Here is a 23,502-nt window from a genome sequence, read left to right as displayed (position 1 = left end):
TTATTTCCCTGAGAACAAAAGGAATTGGGAATTTAACAGGCCTAATCGTTCTCTTCTTGACTCTACACCTATGGCAGAGGTTAGGGAGACCCTAATTACAATAAATAGTTGGCCAGTGCTGCCTAAATCAGGATATATGGCCACCTTTGCTATTTATCATTTCCTGGAACCATCTGTAAAACAAGATAAAATGCTTTTAATGGTTTTGGAACACCTATTTTTACAGCTGGTGGCGGTCTGAGCAGATGGACCCCCAACAGGTGATAAATACTACTAGTGAATCCTGGATTCCTCCTCTATTAGCCAAAGCAGAGAGCTGCTGTGAAGAGTGCCTCTCGCTCTGGAGGATCTAGCATATACAATTATACAAACAGCGTATTTTAAGGTGCCTACACACCTTATACTAAAGCCAGTATAAGGTGTATCAGGGCCTCCTCAATCTCCACGGCCAGTTGATGTTGGTGGAGAGAAGAGTTGGGTATGACGCATTTTCACTGCCTGACTGTTCTGTTCTTGGGAGCAATAAACCACTGCCATAGGTACTATATTTTCCGGCGTATAAGACGACTTTTTAACCCCGAAAAATCTTCTTAGGAGTCAGGGGTCGTCTTATATGCCGGGTATGGTGGCCCCATGCGATGGGGGGGGTTCAAAAATGGCCGCATCCCCACCGTATGGGGCGACCACTATAAAAAAAAAAAAAAAAGAAGCAGTCAACTCACCTGGGGCCCGTTCCCGCCCTCCGCGCGTGTTCTGTCCTGTTCCCTGCGCAGGCAGTGTGACTTACACTGACTGTGCCGCAGATCCCCGAAGCTCTCCCGAACTCTCATCGGAGACGCTCGGCTGATGGGACAGCTTGGGAAGAATGACAGAGGCTCTGGAAGTAACCAAAGCGCCTGTCATTCTTCCGAAGCTCTCCCGGCAGCCGAGCGTCTCAATCAGTGTAGGTCACACTGCCTGCGCCGGGAACAGGCCAGGAGATGCGCTGAGGCCGGGAACAGGCCCCAGGTGAGTTAAAGGGGTTATCCAGCGCTACAAAAACATGGCCACTTTTCCCCCCTCTCTTGTCTCCAGTTCAGGTGTGGTTTGCAATACGTTACCACATGTCAAGACTGCCAATTTCACTTGCCACCATTTGCCCACTGGTGCTGTTCTGACTGTGCCAGTCCCGGCTGTCAGAGCTTCCCCTTCTCCTTCCTGACATGTAGGAAATGCCCAATGAGTCAATCAGTGGCAGAGGTAGGGAATTACTGTGGCCACTGGCTGGTTGAGTAGGCATTTACTGCATATCAGCATAGAGAAAGGGGAGCTCTAACAGCTGGGACCGGCACCATTAGAACAGCACCAGCAGACAGTCAGCAGCAGAAGACTACATGTTCTTCATTTTGGAATGAAACTTTGGGCAAGTGTTACATTTATCTTCCAGAATACGTATTTAAAAGGGTTCTCCGGTTAAACATATTTTTTTAATTAACTGCTGTCAAAAGGTTATAGAGATTTGTAATTTACTTCAGTTTAACATTTTCCAGTCTTCCAATATTTACCAACCGCTGTATGTCCTGCAGGAAATGGTGTATTCTTTCCAGTCTGATCTTTGTATGTGACAGGAACTGTCAGAAGTAGTAGCAAATCCAAATAAAAAAACCTCTCCTGCTCTGGACAGTTCCTGACATGGACAGAGTTGTCAGCAGAGAGCACAGTGTCAGACTGAAAAGAATACACCACTTACACCACCACTGCAGGACAAACAGCAGCTGATAAGTACTAAAAGACTTGAGATTTTTAAATAGAAGAAAATTACAAATCGGTATAACTTTGTGGCACCAGTTGATCTAGGAAAAAAAAATATATTCTTAGCTGGAGTACCCCTTTAACAGAAAAATGTGCAATGGGAAGAAGCTGATCACTTGCTGCCCTGATCCCCTACATATCACAGCTGATCACTGGATATGTCATTGTGGCCTCATTCTATTTATCCTCTACTATTAGAGTTAATAAAGGAAAGAATGGTCACAAAAGGCATCACATCACAAAGCAACTTCAACCTGCATTAAAAAGCTGCAAAAACTTCAATCTATTTATCCATCCATCTTTATTTCAAGCTTACACACACGCCCCAGTACGACCACACACCCACTTTCCTTCCAAGCTGGTATCTTTGTGTTTGTCTACACATTCTCAGGGTTTGGTCAGGGAAAACGCGTTTATCTCAACAGTGAGTGGGGGAATAGAGACAGAATATAAAAAATGTAAACACTTTAAGCAGATTCCCCCTCCTTCTCCTGACTTCCGCTGAGTCCATCCTCTGGAGGCCGGAGGAGATAGACTTTGCGGATAGGGAGGGAAGGCAGCACGAGAGGGAGAGAGAAGTGAGGAAAAGCAGCCGGTCAGGGCAAGGAAAAGAGGTGGGATGAAACAGGAACAGAGCTATAGTGTGGAAGTAAAGGTAAGAGGAGAGAGAGAGGCCGTGGGAAAATGAATCAGAAGGGCGAATTCATCCGGCATCCAGATGTGGAGGAGGGGTGGAGGCCCAATGGACACATCCAGATGTGTCAGAGGCTTATACAGCGCAGGGGAAGCTGGACAGATGAACAATCGTCAGGGTGTCAGAGGAACAGACAACAGGAAGAGAAAAGGCAGAAAGCTTTCAGGACTGGAGAGAGGTTAAAGCATACCTAGTCAAACATAATATACATATATAAAAAGACTCTTTAAAAAACACTCTCGCTATACACTAGAACAAAGCTGCCAAACCTCTGGTTATGGCACAACTTCAAATATATGCCATCTGTTCACATTTGCGTTGTTTCTGCTTATAATGAAAATCGCAAAGCTGAATTCATGGTAAGGGCCCTTGCACACTACAGAAATCACACAGATAACTTTCTGCGGATTCCGTGCGGATTCCCACTTGAACATTTGGCCGTCCCATAGGCTTCATTCTAGGCTCAGGCCGACTTCGTTTGACCATAGAATTATGGGACTGCAAGCTAAGTGCAGGGGGGGATGAGCGACAGAATGCGCGGCAAGTTATCCACATGATTTCTTTGTGTGCAAGGGCCCTAAGACAGAATAAAACAGAGTCCATCAGCATTTGAGTTCTATCAGGAGCAATGGCACTGCGTGTCTCCTTAATGTTTTACAAGCAGACATGTAGGAAGCTTAGATATAGTCACTGTGTGTTACAGTCCTCACACTGACCATTTTCTATGTGGTTCTGCAGGATTAAGGAGTGACAAATGGATTTTGTTGAGTGGGATGGCCCGCCATCTGATGATCTGGCACAGGAACAACTAACAGCTGTACAATGTAATGCCCCCGCCAAATAAATCCCTGTGTGCATGCAATGGTGGAAGAGTTGCAGTTATAGCAGTGAAATTATGACTATGATCAGTCCGTTAAATTCAATGGAACTTGTGCGGGTATGCATACATTGGCACAGTGTTCTGCCCACCTATACAACAACATAGATGCCCTACCATTATCATTTATTTGTAAAATAAACAAATTATAATGCACATAAAGTACGGAACTGGAGGACAAAGCCAGTATATAAAACTATTGTATAGAGCCGATAAGATGCATCAGAGATTACTAGAGCAACAGAATGAAGAGGTGGAGAGAAGAAGACAATACCCAAGAAGCTTGGTGAGATATGTAATAGACAGGGTGTGGGTGCAGCTGCTGCCATGAGATAACCCAGCATACTGAACAGTCATAGAAGACAGGAGAATAGTGTGGATGACCTATTTTTGCTTCTATACACCCAGATCTGGTGTTACCTGGAACACCTTGTCCCAAATATTTTTCCAAAGACCACGAAATCACATCCTAATGGTTAGCACAGTCAGAACATCAGGTTTTCTCACCATGTTAGGGCAGGTCCAGTATAGATAAAACCCCATGCTGTCCACACGTAGGGTCACCAAGGACTTACTGCTGGTGTCCTACAAAACAGCAAAAACAAGAGGATCCATTAGTAATAGAAGTGTTATACAACAATGGCAATTCATCATATAGGAAGGAAATCACAGGCACTTGTCTAAGGGAAGGAGCAAACACTTCTAAGGGGCAAAAACAGCTGAAAATATGTGCTGGATGTTTTGTACAGATGAGCCAGAAAAGAAGGGAGAGTAAGCTGCTCCTCTGGGATGATGTTATACACGAGAACATGGAGCACTTCCTTCTGTAAACACCAACGAGAGCTCTTACTAATGAAAGGAAAAAGCACACCAAAAAGAAGGCGCTTCATGTGCTCTCTATAAACCTTTATATAAAAGAATATTCTGCTGCCACAACCTTATTTAAAGTAATAGGCTGCAATTCACATGCAGTCAGCGCTGACTAGATACAGCAGATTTTACAAAGAAACATAGAAGATTGACGGCAGAAAAAGACCACCTGGTCCATCTAGTATGCCCTTTTAGCATTTCCCTTTTTATTTTCTTAGGATAGATATATGTTTATCCCAGGCATAGTTAAATTCTGTTATTAAACATTTACCAACCACACCAGCTGGAAGTTTGTTCCAAGCATCTACTACTCTTTCAGTAAATTTTCTCGCGTTGCTTCTAGTTCTCGAGTTCATTATTTTTTTTTTTACTGAAAACACTTCACTCCGGAACCTTATTTAGTCCTTTAACATACTTCAATCATGTCCCCCCTTTCTCTTCTTTCCTCCAGACTATACAGATTCAAATCCTTAAGTCTTTCCATATATATATATATATATATTATATGCCTCACAGCCTCCATAGTTTTTGTAGCTTATATTTGGACCCGTTCTATTTTATCAATATCTTTTTTAGGTGAGGTCTCCAGAACTGGACACAGTATTCCAGATGTGATGTCACTACAGCTCTATACAGCGGGATCACAATCTCCCTCTTCCAACTGGTTATACCTCTAGCTATACAGTCCAGCATACCATTATATATACAGCCCAGCATACCATTATATATACAGCCCAGCATACGATTTGCTTTCCCTACTGCCTGGTTGCACTGTTGACTCATTTTAAGGCTGTCAGAACTTACTACCCCTAAATCCTTCTCCACTGCAGTCTTTGCCAACACAGGACTGCCAATATGATACTCACATAGAGAATTCCTCCTCCCCAAGTGCATTATTTTACACTTGGAAAAAACTGTGAACTGCAGTTTCCATCCAGACAGTCCAATAGTCCAGAATATATTTGATAATCCACACAAGCACGTTGAAAAAAATTCTAAGGCCACTTTCAAATGAGCGTAATATGGTACTCATTTTATAGACATACGTCCTGATCCAACTTAGGAGTATAGATCCCTATGATGCTTTCAGTTCCAGCCATCTGACCTGCCATTGGATTGGGACTTTTGGTCATAGCAAAAATGTGGTTTGAAACAGTATACAGTGGTACCTTGGTTTAAAAGTAACTTGGTTTAAGAGTGTTTTGGTTTAAGAGCTCAGTTTTTAAAAATTGTGACTTGTTTAAGAGCATTGTTTTGGTTAAAGAGCTCCCGGTACTGGGTGGGAGCGCGAGTGGGGGGCATGCATGGTCTGCATAGCGCAGTGCTTCTCAATTCCAGTCCTCAGGCCTCACCAACAGGTCATGTTTTGAGGCTATCCCATACAAAGGACAACTGTGATAATACCTGATGCACCGAGTATAATTATATCACCTGTGAAATACTAAGGAAATCCTCAAAACATGACCAGTTGGTGAGGCCTGAGGGCTGGAATTGAGAAGCACTGGCATAGCGGGGTCTACAGCCCTGTACTCTGACTCAGGAAGTCTCCCTCACCTTCCAAATCATAGCAGATCCACTTCATTGCTGGGGCTTGCATCAGGGGACATGACTGTGGAGGTAATCTCTTTATAGCTGTAACCCCTCTCTCCCCAGAGTGCTGCTATACTGTGACCACATATGTCCTGCTCATTCCTTCATGCTCCCTGTAGTCTCTGTCCGCCCTTGTGTTTCCCATCCTCTCCATTACTGTACAGTAACTTATAATATCACATATTCTGCTGTTTCATTAGTTTTATATGTTATTCAGAATTATAAATCATTTTTTTGGGGGTGTGGAACAAATTGTCTGCATTTCTATGATTTCTTATGGTAAAATTTGCTTTGGTTTAAGAGTGATTTGGATTACAAGCACAGTCCCGGAACGAATTATGCTCATAATCCAGGGCACCATTGTATATGTATAGATATACCTTAAGACACAATACACTCACCAAAAAGTGTGTGAAACTTTACAAAGACAAAAGCTATGCAATCTATGTAATCCTCAGAATACTAGACATACTTTTCTTCCTTACACGTGATAATAAAAATATGTAGCAGTTTATATACATAAGGTGACATATCCCTGTGCCGAGCCCTGGATTACATCACCATCGATAATTTCTGGGTCATGAGTTTACAATGATTAGTAAGGAACATGTGGAACTGCTCCATTCTGGCAGTGTAATACATTACATGTACAGTAGTCATGGACGCCCTTTGGCCGTGACCGGGGAGGACTGTGTGCTCACACTGATAAGAGATATTACCTGGCAGAGAGCAGCACAGATTGATCCAGGAAGAGAGGCATGAGGTGCACAGGGAAGATCTGACAGCCAGAGGGGAGAAAGCCATGTTCACACCATGTTGTCAATGCTCTTAAACTGCCATCACCAGTGTGTGAACTACTGTGAAAGGGAGGAAGAGCCAGGTGTCTGACAGCGCCAGTGACCGCTGACTGACAGAAACACAGACGACACACCACCACCACAAAACTGACAATAATACAGGACTATTTACAATACACAACCAAGGCCCTTAAGCTCCTTTTACACAGGCCGATTATCGGCAAGGAGCATTGCTAGAAACGCAGAGGAGCTGGAAAACACACACTCGTCGGCTGATCACGTCCTTTGTCTGGCTTTAAAATTTACCACTGTAGTGTGTAAGAAGGGGATGAGCGGCGGATAGCAATACAGTGGTACCTTGGATGAAGAGCATTTTGCAAGAAGAGATCACAGTTTTTTTAAATTGTGACTTGGTTTAAAAGCATTGCTTAGGTTTAAGAGCTCCCTGTACTGGGTGGGAGGGGGAGCAGGGGAGGGGCATGGTCTGCATAGTGGGGTCTGCAGCCCTGTACTATGACCCAGGAAGTCTCGCACACCTTCCAAATAATGGCAGATCCGCTTCAGGCTGGGGCTCACATCAGGGGACAGGACTGTGGAGGTAATCTTTTCATAGCTGTAATGTCTCTCTTCCTGGACAGAGAGTGCTGCATGTATGTGCCCACATCTGCCCTGCTCATTCCTTCATACTCCCTGCTGTCTCTGTCAGCCCTTGTGTTTCCCATCCTCTTCATTCCTGCTATAATGTACCTGCACTCACACTCAGGTATACACATGGCTGCTTATAATGTGCCTGCACTCACACTCAGCTACATTATTTTTGGAGTGTGGAACTAATTGTCTGCATATAAGTGATTTCTCGTGGGAAAATTTGCTTTGGTTTAAGAGTGATTTGGATTACAAGCACAGTCCGGGAATGAATTATGCTCATAATCCAAGGTATCACTGTGTATTTAAATGGCTGCAAAAATTATATATCTGACTGTATAAAAGAACCCTGTAATCGGCTTGTGGCGGGTCTGGCTGAAGACAGATGATGTTGGTGGTGATAGAGGTCGGGCGTGATGGAAGATCAGTGTCTGACCCCTTTGCTTTGCGAGAGATAAGCCACAGTCAGTGCTCTCTTGCTGCAGATTCCTGCTCCCTTCCCCATAGAGAACACAGCTGTGCTCAAAGATCCTGTATATGGGAAGGTTGGGGGTCATCTGGGAGACATAACTGAAAGCGAACAATCTCTCAGCCTCAGATATTGAAGGTATATGGGGACCTTTAGGCTACGTCCTGTAAAATTGTCTGTGGATCCGCGACCATGGTTAATTTTAGGGGCCATTCATCACCAAAAAATAGTACATATCCTAGTACGGATCGTGGCACGGACCCCCCCACCGCCACCCAGCAGAAGAAATGAATGGAGCGCATAAGACAACTACTCGCCTACTCCCCCCGGGCCGGTGACCATGTGAGCCGTCCGGCACGGGGGGAGTAGTCCAGTTGTCTTCTGCACTCCTATAATCTCTACTGCCAGGCAGTGGGGGGGGGCTGCCCTTTGAGGGATCTGTGCCACAATCCACCTCCGGTCATCGTGGCACGGATCGAGTGAATGAGGCCTTTCTAGCTGTGTATGGATCCTAACATCAGTATACACTCCACTTCACATAAACATGGTAGTACCAGTCACATGTGGTAATAGTAAAAACACCCAGTTGTGTCGTAATTGCCAGCACATTTCTTTTGATGCAGTTCTACGAGGTTTTCCTAGGAAGTTTTCTAGAATTGCTTCAAACGTCAACTGGACAGGAGATAGGGAAAAGCCTGCTGAGGATTCTGTACTTTGAAACATATACTAAAGATTACGTTTTGCCCTTATATTTTATGTATATGCTATTTTGTCTTTATGTTTAATGTATACTAGAACATCTCCTGGGAAATGGGCTGAAAAACTGATTTCAACATTCCCGATCCCATGTTCTGGGTGAGACCCAAGAGTACATATTTGGGATAAGGCTGTGTTCACACACCGCCGTTTCATCGCATTACTGCATCATTTTATTGCAGTACTGCAACATTGTTGTGATAAAGGAGGAGTAAGACTCTTCTAGACTCCTCTGTTAGCAGTCTCTCTCTCAAGGGGCAAATGGATCCAGTAACCGACATTCAACGGATATTTTTCCCTCCAAACGCCATCCACTGTGATAAAGTTGGGTGGTCCTATATACATTATATTGTTGGATACTGTTGGATGGATACTATGTAAAGACTTACTAGTAAGGGCCCTATTACACCAACAGATGTCTGACAGTTTTTTGCAGCCAAGGCCAGAAATGGACTATAAACAGGGAACAGGTCATGAAAGAAAGACTGAGGGCCCTATTACACCAGAAGATTATCTGACAGATTTTTTTTGAGCCAAAGCCAGGACTGGACTATAAACAGAGAACAGGTAACAATGGAAAGACTGAGATTCTTCGTCTTTTCAAATCCATTCCTGGCTTTGGCCTACAAAAATCTGTTAGATAATCTGTTGGTGTAATAGGGCCCTGAGATTTCTCCTCTTTTCAAATCCATTCCTAGGTTTGGCTTAAAAAAATCTGTCATATAATCTGTTGTCCCTAAGGGCCCTATTACACCCACAGATGTTTGACAGATTTTTACAGCCAAACCCAGGAATGGATTTCAAAAGAGGAGAAATCTCAGTCTTTCTTTCATGACCAGTTCCCTGTTTATAGTCCATTCCTGGCCTTGGCTGCAAAAAACTGTCAGATAATCTGTCAGACATCAGTTGGTGTAATAGGGCCCTTACTAGTAAGTCTTTACATAGTATCCATCATATTGATAAGGTAGCAGCTTGATCCATTGAAGATATCCAACTATATATTAGGATGTGTTCCCTCCCTCTCGGTCTCAGTACCTGTGAATCACAGTCGCACACACACATGCTGGGGGACAATTTTATATGAAGCCAGCTAACATGGTTTAGGATTGTGAGACGTATCCAGAATGCCCGTAAGAAAGCCATTAACACAGCAGAAGCATATAAATTTATTGCTGCCGGTGCCAGATTATTATGTAACATTCCTATGTAAAATCACAGTTACAAGGTAAGGGATAGACCGCACGGCTCTCTTCTTGGCACAACTCAACGTAAACTCCAAGCAGAGATTTGCTCCTGGGGATTGCACTAATTTGCTAAGACCTAGAAATATAAAAGTGCATGATTTATGTGATTTATGTCTGCCCGTAGAAGGTGCAATATTACAAGAACACAGGTTGTTATAGAAAATATCATGAAAAACACAAATATGACAATTTATAATTATAAGTAATGAAAAATGTTTCCAAGAGCTGCAAGTAAAGTGTATAGATGCGGGTGCCTGGAAATAGTGAATCAGAGTGGTGCACGAACCCAGAGAGCTGGGCTCAAGGAGACAGGAGGTCAGATAAGAGGATCTATATACTCCATGGGTAAGCAGCAGTAGCACATCTGAGTGTAGCGTGTGTGGGCAGCGGGCGGACCGGGCACTAAGAACGTGTGCAGCTCTAATCCAATTAGTCCTGATCAACAGCAGATAATCCTGTAATTTCATTAACATTCTGCCATTCACAGCAACTCACAGTGCAAAGAACACACTGACAACCATCTCCTGCTACAGCCACGCACAGCCCTGACCAGGATTCATTAACCCTCACAACTATATCAGAAGATTTTTTTTTTCTTGCTTTTCTTGCTAATACAATGTATAATATTGATAATAAGTGAACAAGTCCTTGAACCACAGGGGGGGGGGGGGGTTCTGTTCTCTGGGTCCTCTATAATCTGGAGAGCAGGGATTCTGTGATTTTCTTCAGAATATAGAGTGGTGGTCTCCAAGCACTGTACTTTTGTTAGCCTTATTGAGAATGAATGGTGCATTAGCTGCGCAGTGGGCATCATTCATTCTGGGGACAATTTTATCTCCGTTCTCAGAATAAGGGTATGTTCCTACTACAGAAAACACACAAAAATTTCAAGCAAAGAATCTGCCGTCCAACCAAAAAATTTCTGCGCATATTCTGTAGAGGGAACATACCCTTAATTAAAGCCCCAGCGGGTGGACCACCACTAATCAGATTGTTATCCCCTATCCAATGCAAAATTCCACATACAGTAAGTAAACCATACATAGGATGGCATGTAAATATATAGAAAATTGCTATAAAAGAGGACCATGAAGAAAAAAACCTGCAGGTGACATATGGCCAGCAGCTAACTCTACCTAAAGAATCAACCAAAGCTTTTTGGCCATAGCTTGGTATACACAATGTTCAGTGAGATATCTGTGACCTGTGTACTTGCTGCAAAGTAATAAAAAAAAAAAAACTCTAAGTGTGGAGAGACCATAATTTTTGCTATGGACTGTATACACAGTAAGTGATAAGAAAAAAAAAAATACAGTGGAACAGACTGTAGCTACAGATCTTACAGATCTATAATACATATCTGCAGTGACCATCCGTATGATTCCTAAATATCTTACATGGGCACTTATCATGTAGAAACATATTAAAAGTTTTGATCATTCGTGGTCTGAGACCCTGACCAATCACTAGATAAAGCCAAAGGAAGTGCATGCTAAACACATTCTCTCCTGACTGAACTTCCTGCCGGAGACTTTCAAAATGCAAGTGTCAGGGACCATTTCGGTCTCGCAGACGGAGAGATGAGCCGGTTCTTATCTTTCCAGTTGTTCTAGAGATCGGTCACAACATGAACAGACTCAGACCCCCTACTAACCCAAACTTTTGGCATATCTATAGGACATGTTAACATTTGTTACAAGTGACAAGTACACCTTACTTCTAAGGAAAATATGACGCAAGAGAATAAATTTACTCAAACAAAATAGAATGAGCAAAGGAACAAAAGAATAGTATGTCAGTGCTATGCACAGCTGTTACTTTTCCCATAAGCAACACTGCCTGTTGGTATAAAAAACATGTTTAGGTTCATATGCATGAATATTAAGACATGTCTTCCTTATCTCGTCAATTAGCTTTAGTGGGTCCAAAATCGTATATACGCACTCTTTGTAGTCTACTAAACTCTTTTGCACTCATACGTGCACTTATAGGCTATATATATTATAGAAACTAACTCATTTTGTTAGCTTGGCATTTTTTGTAGATAGGTGTTGCATGATACATCAGCCTGTGGCTACATGTAGATAAATGTGTATATATACTAATATACACTCACCGGCCACTTTATTAGGTACACCATGCTAGTAACGGGTTGGACCCCCTTTTGCCTTCAGAACTGCCTCAATTCTTCGTGGCATAGATACAACAAGGTGCTGGAAGCTTCCTCAGAGATTTTGGTCCATATTGACATGATGGCATCACACAGTTGCCTCAGATTTGTCGGCTGCACATCCAAGATGCTCTATTGGATTGAGATCTGGTGACTGTGGAGGCCATTTGAGTACAGTGAACTCATTGTCATGTTCAAGAAACCAGTCTGAGATTATTCTAGCTTTATGAAATGGCGCATTATCCTGCTGAAAGTAGCCATCAGATGTTGGGTACATTGTGGTCATAAAGGGATGGACATGGTCAGCAACAATACTCAGGTAGGCTGTGGCGTTGCAACGATGCTCAATTAGTACCAAGGGGCCCAAAGAGTGCCAAGAAAATATTCCCCACACCATGACACCACCATCACCAGCCTGAACCGTTGATACAAGGCAGGATGGATCCATGCTTTCATGTTGTTGATGCCAAATTCTGACCCTACCATCCGAATGTCGCAGCAGAAATCGAGACTCATCAGACCAGGCAACGTTTTTTCCAGTCTTCTACTGTCCAATTTCGATGAGCTTGTGCAAATTGTAGCCTCAGTTTCCTGTTCTTAGCTGTAAGGAGTGGCACCCGGTGTGGTCTTCTGCTGCTGTAGCCCATCTGCCTCAAAGTTGGACGTACTGTGCGTTCAGAGATGCTCTTCTGCCTACCTTGGTTGTAACTGTTGGCTATTTGAGTCACTGTTGCCTTTCTATCAGCTTGAACCAGTCTGCCCATTCTCCTCTGACCTCTGGCATCAACAAGGCATTTCCGCCCACAGAACTGCCGCTCACTGGAGGTTTTTTCTTTTTTGGACCATTCTCTGTAAACCCTAGAGATGGTTGTGCGTGAAAATCCCAGTAGATCAGCAGTTTCTGAAATACTCATACCAGCCCTTCTGGCACCAACAACCATGCCACGTTCAAAGGCACTCAAATCACCTTTCTTCCCCATACAGATACTCGGTTTGAACTGCAGGAGATTGTCTTGACCATGTCTACATGCCTAAATGCACTGAGTTGCCGCCATGTGATTGGCTGATTAGAAATTAAGTGGTAACGTGCAGTTGGACAGGTGTACCTAATAAAGTGGCCGGTGAGTGTATATCTATCTATCTATCTATATATATATATAGACTATTGATTCACCTAGCAATTTCATATACTCACCATTAATCGATATAGCAGCTGTATCTCCTGAATGTGTATATTCTTTGGTTGTTATATATATTATAGATAGATTTTTTTTTTTTACATTATAATCTATGGGAGATGAATGCAAATGTTACACTCTGCTAAACCAACCTGCTCTACTGGTACCGAAAAAAGTGAGCACTGACTAGAGAGAGAAAGTGGAAAAACTTAGACGGAAGGATGAAATGGAATAGTCTTTTCTATGTTGTTTGCATGTAATTTTAACATACAAGCTATAAGTAAATGTCATGTAAGCCAGGACTAAACGGCATACAGTATCTGTAGCCAGAGGGGGCGAATCCTCTCTGCTCACTACTCCCTGCAGCAGACCAATCCAATGTGCACAAGAGGTCAAGATTGGTAAACAAAAAAATCCCATCCTGGAGGAAGGGATTCCTGTAAAAGCTACAGAATTTACATTATCAAAATACAAATCTAGCACAAGACAGGACAAGGAGGGGGAAGCACAGACATGTATGAAGCAGGCACACGGAGAACACTAAAGCATCTAAAGGTGCATACAGCATGCTTATGTAATCCATGTTCCAATCCCCAGGTAGAGTATCTAAATAAGGCCAAAGAGTATCACAAGTATTAACTTTCCCTTTACGCCTAGTACAGTCGTAATGACACCATCCTACTGAAACACACAAAAGACAAGACGCCAATTGGCTGGATTGCAAAGAAGGATGAGGCCTTGTATCAGCCAGAGACACAGTGTCTCAGAAGGTGGTCTAAGGGGAAACATTTGTCTCTGAATGTGAAAAATACTAAAAAAGATGGTTACTGATCAAAGACAAAAAGAACAGGACCACTCCTGGATTAATTTGGGTGGAAAGTAGAAGAATTTTGAAAGGTACTGTCCACCAGGAAAATACTGTTTAGGGTAGGCTGACTAAAATCTATTTTTCACGCTGTCGCTACTCTTCCAGTGCTCCCCGAGCCCCTGCTGATAACAATTTCTTGGTCCCATCTGGACCAATGTCTATGGCAATGACCTGCTGCAGCCACTGATTGGCTAAGAAGGTATTTCCTGTGTGTCAAGATGGGTCCAGGAAGTGGAGATCATCTGAGACAGGTAAGAATTATAAAACAGCCACAGTGGAGAAGCTTGAAGGAATTAGGGCCTCTCCTGGTCTTACATGGTCTGCTACAATATTGCACTATAGCTGAAGAAGCATAGTAGCATTTTGGGCAAATTAATCAAATGGGTGGTCCTACTTAGTGACACCTACTGATTAGCACCGCCCTCTTGACGCTGTAGCCCAGAATAAGCAGAGGCTTACAAGAATACATGACAATGTATCTATGAACTTTTTCCGCTAACTAAATATCAATCTACTCCCTGCTCTATAACATGCAGAATTTTCAATGTGACAGGTAACAGGGTGTGACCTTAACTTTAATAACAGATTTAATAATACACACCTCCTGACTGTATAATCAAGCCTATCACCTATAATTCCCTCCTATTATTCAAATTAAGTTCACACCCATTTGTCTATTACCTGAATTGTCAGACAAGTCTCATTTTCTGGGAGGTTTAAGTGTAATATAGGACTGTGTGACATCCCACAGTGTTTTTTCTGGGACTGTTATCATCTGGCAATGAGGTTTTCTATTTTACATTCACATCCATCTGACTATTGGCTCTACGTTATTTTTCAGTCTTCGCCTTCTTTCAGTCTCTATCTTAGGGCCCTATTACACGGGACGATTATCGTGCATTATGTCGTTCGAATTTAAACAATAATCGCTCTGTGTAATTGCAGGCAACGATCGAAAAATCGTTTGTATATCGTTCATGGTAGATTTGGATCTAAACTCATCAATCATTGGATCTAAACTCATCAAATTATCAATAATTGTTCGCTGTAATTCCACATTTGTTCGCTAAAGTTCCGCATTTGAGTAAACAATCATAGTAACAGTTGCAATAACGATCATAGTAATGATCGTAACTAACGACCATCGTTCTGTGTAATATGGTGAACGATTTCAGGTTAACGATAAACAATCTCGTTTGCGATAGTTTATCGTTAAAAATTGCTTCGTGTACTAGGATCCTTAGTTTAGTTCAGACTAATATGAGGACACTTCTGTCCGCCCCGTTCACGGAGGCCTGTGCCATCTCCAGGACCTTCTCTCTTTCCCATCAGCTCCCTCGCTCCCATTTCCTGCTTTGTCCTTGTGCCTTGCTATGATCTTCCTTCTCATCCCCTTATTCTCTCCCTTGTCGCTTTCTCGTACGCTGTCTTTCTCATGCTCCCCCTCTCTCTTTCCATTTCCTTTTTTGGGTTTTTAAGTGAAAAAAAAAATAAAAAAATCCTAGAAATGTGCTGGTCAATTGGATCCAGAAACAGACACTCGGATACACACAGGCACTGTCACTACACAGATTCACACAGCTGTGTACGGTCAGCACAATTTATATGACAATGGTTGTCATATATAACGCACAACACAAAGCCGGGAACCTGGGACGGGGTTAAGTCAGTATCTGCACCATCAGAACACAGTCTCATGTACAAGTTATCTGACAAGTGTATCTCAATAACGGCAGCAGAATTTCCTCCACAAATCAGCCTTTTGTTTTCTTGAGCAGATATATAGATAAGACAGGGTTCTGTTTCATGATAAAATATATCTCACAGTTTCATCACTAAAAACACCACTAAAAAGCTGCCCTTCGGGAAAGACAAAGATAAAAGTTCCCATCGACCCACATGCTCAGACAATGTCAACCAGCTGATAATACTTCTAGGTCCATTTTAGGAGAAATAGAAGTATACACCATGCGGTACCAACATCATTCTTCCCTGTACGGAGTGGTGGATACAGTCACAGATCACTTCTAGCATAAAGGTGTGCAAGGATTCCTGGTAACTAAAGTTGGATATACACATTAGATACAAATAGGCCAAGGGCTTTCGCAGGGCTCTCCAACCATCTAATTGCGTATAGTGGTCTGCAGATTCACCAGATGTCAGGGGAGAGAAGGATCGGGCACATCTTATGTAACTTGGGAAATAGGATTTATGCTACTTGTATGGACACTTTCTCAAGGCCCGTTCACACTGTGTAAAACAGGCAGAATTTCTGCGGAGCCCCCGTGGCGGACTCCGTTCGGAATCCTGCCAGCCTTAATGTGTCAATGTGCTGCCTCGCATGCATCTCCGCTCAAAGAATTGAAATGTCAATTCTTTGAGTGGAGAGCGGCAGAGAGCAGCGGCACGTGCGAGGCATTACATTGACACACTGAGGCAGGCGGGATTCCGGGCAGTGGGGGCTCTGTGCGGAATTCCGCCACTTTCGCTCAGTGTGAACATACCCTAACACCACAACATGAATAGGACCATGTGGAACACTAAATAAAGCTGAATGTTCATGTGTATAGGGGAATGGGGAGAGATAGTAATCAGCTATCTTAGAAGACATATAAATATATATATATATATATATATATATATATATATATATACACACACATTTATGTTTGATATTCACAGTTGGGGCTAAATTTACCAGTTTAGGTTAAATGAGTCATCATGCTATATTCCCCTATGACCGATCCATCTCTTTACAAACATAAGCATTACTGGCAGAAGAAAAGATCATGAGAAAAATGTAGATGAAGTCTAGGCTCTAATGCAGCTATATATATATATATATATATATATATATATATATATATATATTATATACACACACACGTATATATAAATATGTGAGTGTATGTCAGTATGTAAACTATAGTGATGATAACATCAAATTAGACTATAGGAATGTAGAATTGCTGCTCCAAGGACAGTTCGTTGTATGCTTTGCTTCTCATGGACCAATCTATACTCCAGTCAGGATTATGAGGCCTATTTGCTGAGACTGATATGTAGGGAAAACAAAAAACTTCTTATAAGATATATTTCTTAAATGTTATAAATCATGGCAAACTCTATAGAACAAGACTCAACAGTCTAAAGTGCAGAAGAGAGTATCTTGGCTGTCAGATGACTTCTCCGTCTCCTCTGGAAGTGGTTAATAAGAACTTTCATTATACAAACTATTTCCATGTTTACAAGTCATATTATAGTTAATGCACCAGCTCATTGTCTGCAGCTCAGGTTTAGAGATGCTCACAGTAAATAAACTGAAAGTGGACAGATACGCCAAAAATAAGTAATGGCCATACAGGAACACAAAAGACGCAAAATAACTTATAAGGTTTGTTTGTAAGGTAATATGACCACAAAAGGAAGTAAGATCAGGCCTAGTGAATGTGTTTTGTTCAGCTCTAAAGCAAAAGCCAAGATGAGCCCAGCAGGAGCATGGCTAAACCCTTTCACTGCCAGAATCATTTCCACAATTACAACTATAACCCTATTTCCAAATATTCTCTAAGGGTACGTTCACAAGTACAGAGCTCGCAGCAGATTTCACACTGCAAAGTCTACATTCTCGCAGCGGAATAAAAATGTAGCCCTTGCCCATTTAAGCCATCAGTTGCTGAGCTTTAATAAGCTCATACATTACCTAGCCCACGCTCCTGCCTCTCCAGCTTCTGGGTCAATGACGCAATGACTGTGGCAGGGCAGTGCACTGTCTGAGCGGGGCGTCAGTGACCTGGGAGCCGGAGAAACAGGCAGGAGCGTGGACAGCTAATGTATTAGACTGGCGGCTGGTGGGTTAAATGGGCAGGGACTCGCAGCGGAATAAAAATGAGAATGTAGAGCCATAGGCAATACGGTACAAAGTATTTCAACGGAACATGCAGTGTTAAGTCCCCTCTCAACTCGGTAGGTGTGAACGTACCTTAAAAAAGACATTTGGCACACTGTCAAAATGCCACTTAGCACTTTACACTTACAGGTGCTTTTGTGCAATTTTGGGTGTGTTTTCATCAATATATATATATATATATATATATATTTTTATAATAGTCAATGAAAAAATGGATCAAAACAGATGCACACATATGCATCTGTTATGTTATCCAGGATTGCAAAAAGATGCAGTGTGTACCCAGCCTGACTCTTTCTATTCTAACGCGCTAGATAAGGCTTGATGTTTGAAACCTACCTTTGGTATATACGCCAGGAAGATATTGGGCTCCATAAACCAGAGACCAATAGGGCGTCCTTTGGCTTTCACTGGTGTACATTTTTGAAGTAAGAAATGTCTTGATTGACAATATTCTATATATACTATGTTGGCAACATATCCCTGTGAAATGCAATCTGTTGGGATATATTGCAGTCTACTATCACAGGTAACAGAGTATATACACAGAGTATATAGGGAACAAGAGTGGTAGTTGTTGGCCAACAGCTATTAAAGGTGTATTAAAGTGAACCTGTCATCCTTTTCATGCTCCCTAAACTGGGCGGTCCCCAGCTGCTTCTCCCCGCCCCACTGGCCTTCAATGATCGCTCCCTCCTTGGGTATACAACAACTCACAAAAAGAAGAAGAAAAAGAACAAGAGTTTAGTGTATTCTTTCCTTAAATGAGTTGGATCTATGGGCAGTAAAAAAAATCCAAACCATTTTCAGCAGTAGTAAAGAGGTGATGGACCATTCTAAGTGTCAAGCCCAAACTAAATCCTCGATATTTTCTCCTATAAAACAGGGCTCATAAGCCTGAAGTATTCCACTTGTGGCCCGACTCCTAATGAAATAATAGCCGCGTCCATTGTACAAACTGCTGCAACATTTTGTTTTCTATAGGCGACCAACCGTGGTGACAAATATTGGAGGAGACTGCAACTGTATAAATAGAAAATAGCTGAGGTTTAACATTAACAACGCATCTTTAGTTTTATTTTAGCAAGCAGAATAGCGGACGATAAAGAACAATACAATAAAGCAACACATAGTAAAAAAGAACAAACAGAAGACTTGACAAGGAGGACAAGAGAGAATAACAAGAACCAGGAGCAGAATACCACAGACAGCAATAGCCAGAGGCACTTCATCCCCCTCTATTAAAGCAGTGATCCTGAAAAGGCTGGAGACATAGAGTGACCGACTTAAAGGGACAATAAACACAGCTGTAAACCAGGTGGAATATACTCTGATTATCCTGGAAAAAAAAATAATCTTTCAGAAATCTATATAGAGATCAGTCCCATTCTGCCCCGGCCACCTTTTTTCTGGTGGGCGGGGCTTCTGTATGGGGACGGGATTGCATTGTTTAAATTTAAAGAAATTGTTAAAATCAATTGCAAGTTCAAGATCCTATCTGGTGCCTATCTGTGATAAAGCAGAAGAGACACACTACGGTAGCAGGGAACATCCAATTTCATTACTCGTTTCATTCTGTTATCTTCAGTATTACACATTCAGTATTGACCAGCAGAAAGTCAAACAATGAGACTAGAAATGTTATCTTTCAGTCTGCATTATTTCCTCATCATTTATCTGCAGCAGCAATGTTTTCCAGCATCAGCGGAATAAAGACACAGCATATAAGCTTATAAGTCTAGGTCACCAGCCCCTTCTGATTTATGCTGCAGAGGATCCCTGGGCCATGTTCACACTTTAAGGCTGGGTTCACACTACGTATATTTCAGTCAGTATTGTGGTCCTCATATTGCAACCAAAACCAGGAGTGGATTGAAAACACAGAAAGGCTCGGTTCACACAATGTTGAAATTGAGTGGATGCCGCCGTTTAACAGTAAATAACGGCCATTATTTCAATACAAAAGCCGTTGTTTTAAAATAACAGCAAATATTTGCCATTAAATGACGGCCATCCACGCAATTTCAACATTGTGTGAACAGATCCTTTCTGTGTTTTTAATCCACTCCTGGTTATGGTTGCAATATGAGGACCACAATACTGACTGAAATATACGTAGTGTGAACCCAGCCTAAGGCTGCTATACAGCCTAGAGCTGCACCAAAAACATAGCAAAAACCTTTTACAGGTTAATACAAGTGGTGTGACCACCAACTGCACCAGACTGCATAGTCATGGCCAATGCACCATAACTACTGAGACCTCAATATGAACAAGGGCATACTGTACATATCTGCTATGGGGCCATTGAAGAGAAGCCCAGACCAGGCTTTTTGCACCGCTTATTTTAAAGAAGGTGATAATCTGATCAGGGAGCCCCCCTCATTGTGTCCTACAAAAAATAGGGTGCCATGTTGTGCCTATCTTAGGGGTATGGCTAGCCTAAAGGCCATATCACTTGGCCAACGATTGCTTTCTCCTCATTTCCGCTTGCTGCACTGGGCTAGAAGACACACAGACAGCAATTGGGGAACAGCTCTTACACCAAAGCAACGCTCTTAAACCAAGTCACAATTTTGAAAAACTGTGAGCTCTTAAACCAAAACACTCTTAATCCAAGTTACTCTTAAACCAAGGTACCACTGCATATTTATTTAGATACAGTCACATCTGTATCACTCTCAAGGGTACTCAAATTTCAAGGGTGGAGATCAGCGAACTTATAGTAGGTTTTATCATCCGAAAAAAAAGGTACAATTATCTCAATGTGGAACTATAGAAACAAGCCGCCTGTCACAGAAACACAAAGACAAGGCTGTCAATGAAACAGCAGGATGAATCCTGGTAACGTCGCCCAAGGGAAAGGTCAGATTATTAAGTTCACAAATAACCTGTGTCCTCCAGGTTGACAACAATGCTAGTCATAGACTTTGGACCAGTTATACCACTTGTGTGGGAGTAAAGACTCTCTTGGTCAAGTTCTACATTGTTAAACTTCATGAACCAGCAGGCAGTTTTTCCTGGTCGTGCAATTGTACAGGCGGGAGGATGTTTAACTGCAGAACTAGGTAGATTTGTGATTTCTAAGTCTTAGAAAGTCAGGAGTTCAACTATGTTAGACATGTAATGGCCGTCACCCAACTAGAAACAGGTGTAACCAAAATTATATGTTGAATACTGAAGATATTAATAGGAGACCCTCATCTACAGCGCTCTAGAACCAAGTCACAGGTGAGGCCGATAATGCATACATGGCATATGCATTATTTCACCACTCCAGCTTCATACTACCCCTTAGATGCCAAGCACACAGATCTACAGCAGATATTTAGTCTTCCATTAACCAAGCCAAGAACACTGGGTTTTTCCACTAAACACAAAGAATGACTAAAGAACTTTGGTCCTTATCTGTTCCCAAACAGAGGGAAAATAAACCATACCCCTAAACTGGGCTCATTTTAAGTCTAAAAATAAAATATAAAGTCTGGAGTTCAGATAAATGACCGCCTGGTGCCATTATTTATGTAAAGATTACCAAATACAATCACACAAAAGATACAAAAATACCAGAGCTTCAGAACAAGGGTTTCTAAGCCAAACTTGTGATTCGGGAAACATCCATTCACAGTCACCCCCATCTTCCCTCCCTGGCATTGGTAGGTACATCCACTGTATGTGAGCTAGAGCCCACTGGAAACAGGTGTAGTTAATGTTTGCAGTGCTAAAACTTAGGAATCCCCTTTAAATGACCACTACTGTTTCAACAAACTGTGGGTTTGAACAGTGCTCATCATTTACTTTAAAATCCCACAAGATAGACTTGCAGTTCATTAAGGAATCAATTACATGCTGCCCACAAAAGTATATAGATAAGGGTAGATAAAGGCAGAAACATTCAGAGAGATTACAGAAACACACTGTTCTGGATACACTGCTTAGACTGTTGATTACTGCTCTATAATGTCCTCCATGTTGTTGCTGCTTCTGAGGGTGTACTATAGAGTTATATTGGAGCAGGATCACCTCTTGAGTAGGGGTCCTGCTCAAATATAATAGCCAGAAAGAGCGCTAGTCTTTATGTACACTAGAGATGAGCGAACCTCGAGCATGCTCGAGTCCATCTGAACCCGAACTTTTGGCATTTGATTAGCGGTGGCTGCTGAAGTTGCATAAAGCCCTAAGGCTATGTGGAAAACATGGATATAGTCATTGGCTGTATCCATGTTTTCCAGACAACCTTAGGGCTTTATCCAAGTTCAGCAGCCACCACTAATCAAATGCTGATCGTTCGGGTTCGGATGGACTCGAACCCGAACCCGGTTCGCTCATCTCTAATGTACACATATAGGGGGGCATTTATTAAGTCCGGCGTTTTTTACGCCGGACTTAAAAATGCCCCCGCAGCTCCAGCGCTACGGAGATTTATGTAGAGGCGGACTGCCTCTACATAAATCCCGTGCACGCCGGTGCGCACCGCCGAAAACCTACGCCAGCTGAGGACTGGAGTAGGTTTTCGGCGTATATTTGGGCGGATCGGATGGTAAATCGCATGGACTCTGAGTCCGCGCCCTCCGTTCCACCCACTACACGCCCCCTTTCCGCCCCCCTGGCGTACTCGGCGGAAAGTGCCGATTTGCGAATATTTTATTCGCAGATCGGCCATTTGCGTATAAAAAAATACGCAAATCGGCACTTTCCGCCGAAAATCATCCGTTCGCAGGATGATACATGTGGCCCATAGTGTACATAATACTGAAAATTTACCTAACCATGTCTGTCTTCCTCAGGTACCTGCAAAGGGGTAGCACTTACCTCAGCTAATCTATTGCCCCTAAAGAAAATGGTGACCTAAACCCTTTGCATCGGTCCTGCCCTTATTTACTAAACATCAGCTGCACCATCGATTCTATGTCAATCTAGCTGACTCTATTACCTCGCTCTATAGGTTTGCATTTATTACTTGGTTGAGAAGCTAAAAATGTTAGACTTTAATATGATTTTTCAGGCCATCTGGTTCAAGAGTGGAAGGTCTGTGCAATTTACATTAAAGCTAAATTCACATGTGGCGGAAATGGTAAAGACTACATAAAGACTTGCGCAGGTATAATCTGCAGTGTTTTACAGTACCAGAAAAGTATATAAGATTTTATAAGAAGTCATCACAATCTCACAGCGTGCTCATTCTGTTGTGGACGTGACAATGATTGTCACTGTCAATGTGATAAAGGTGAAATCTACAATAAATCTGCAGCAAAATCTGCAAGTGACACATTTCTGCCATAAATTGACTTTGCCTAAAAAACAAATCCTAGTCGGGGTTCAGAGATATAGTTGACAAGCCTTTACTAAACGTTTATAAATATATATGGTTTTTCACTCAGATCTTCACATATGAAGTGTTGACTCCACCATATTGTAGGACTCTATTTAGTGATGGGAATAAATATCACTCCAAGAAACCTTCTACATGTCTGTTCTATGCAGGTGTCAACAGTGGCTTCAAATCACGTGGAGAAAAAAAAAGCAGAAACATGGCAGGGTTGTATGGTCCTCTACCAGGTAAATTTCCGCACACAGAATAATTTACCTTCAATTACCTGCACTGGAATCTGGTAAAAATCCAAGTAGGCCAGAAGGCAGTCT

At 42.3% G+C, this 23,502-nt stretch overlaps 1 protein-coding gene across 1 annotated transcript in view; it reads right to left on the bottom strand.

The window, feature by feature from the left end:
* The window catches only part of PLCB3 (phospholipase C beta 3), an 88,286-nt gene that overhangs the window by 36,667 nt on the left and 28,117 nt on the right, over positions 1-23,502 (bottom strand). Inside the window, exon 2 of the mRNA XM_069965456.1 lies at positions 3,870-3,947. Within this exon, the coding sequence (XP_069821557.1) occupies positions 3,870-3,947 (78 nt within the window). The remainder of the gene's footprint in view (positions 1-3,869; positions 3,948-23,502) is intronic.

This window comes from Dendropsophus ebraccatus, chromosome 4 (assembly GCF_027789765.1).
Source record: "Dendropsophus ebraccatus isolate aDenEbr1 chromosome 4, aDenEbr1.pat, whole genome shotgun sequence".
Lineage (NCBI taxonomy): Eukaryota > Metazoa > Chordata > Amphibia > Anura > Hylidae > Dendropsophus > Dendropsophus ebraccatus.
This window is presented reverse-complemented; position numbering and strand designations above follow the sequence as displayed.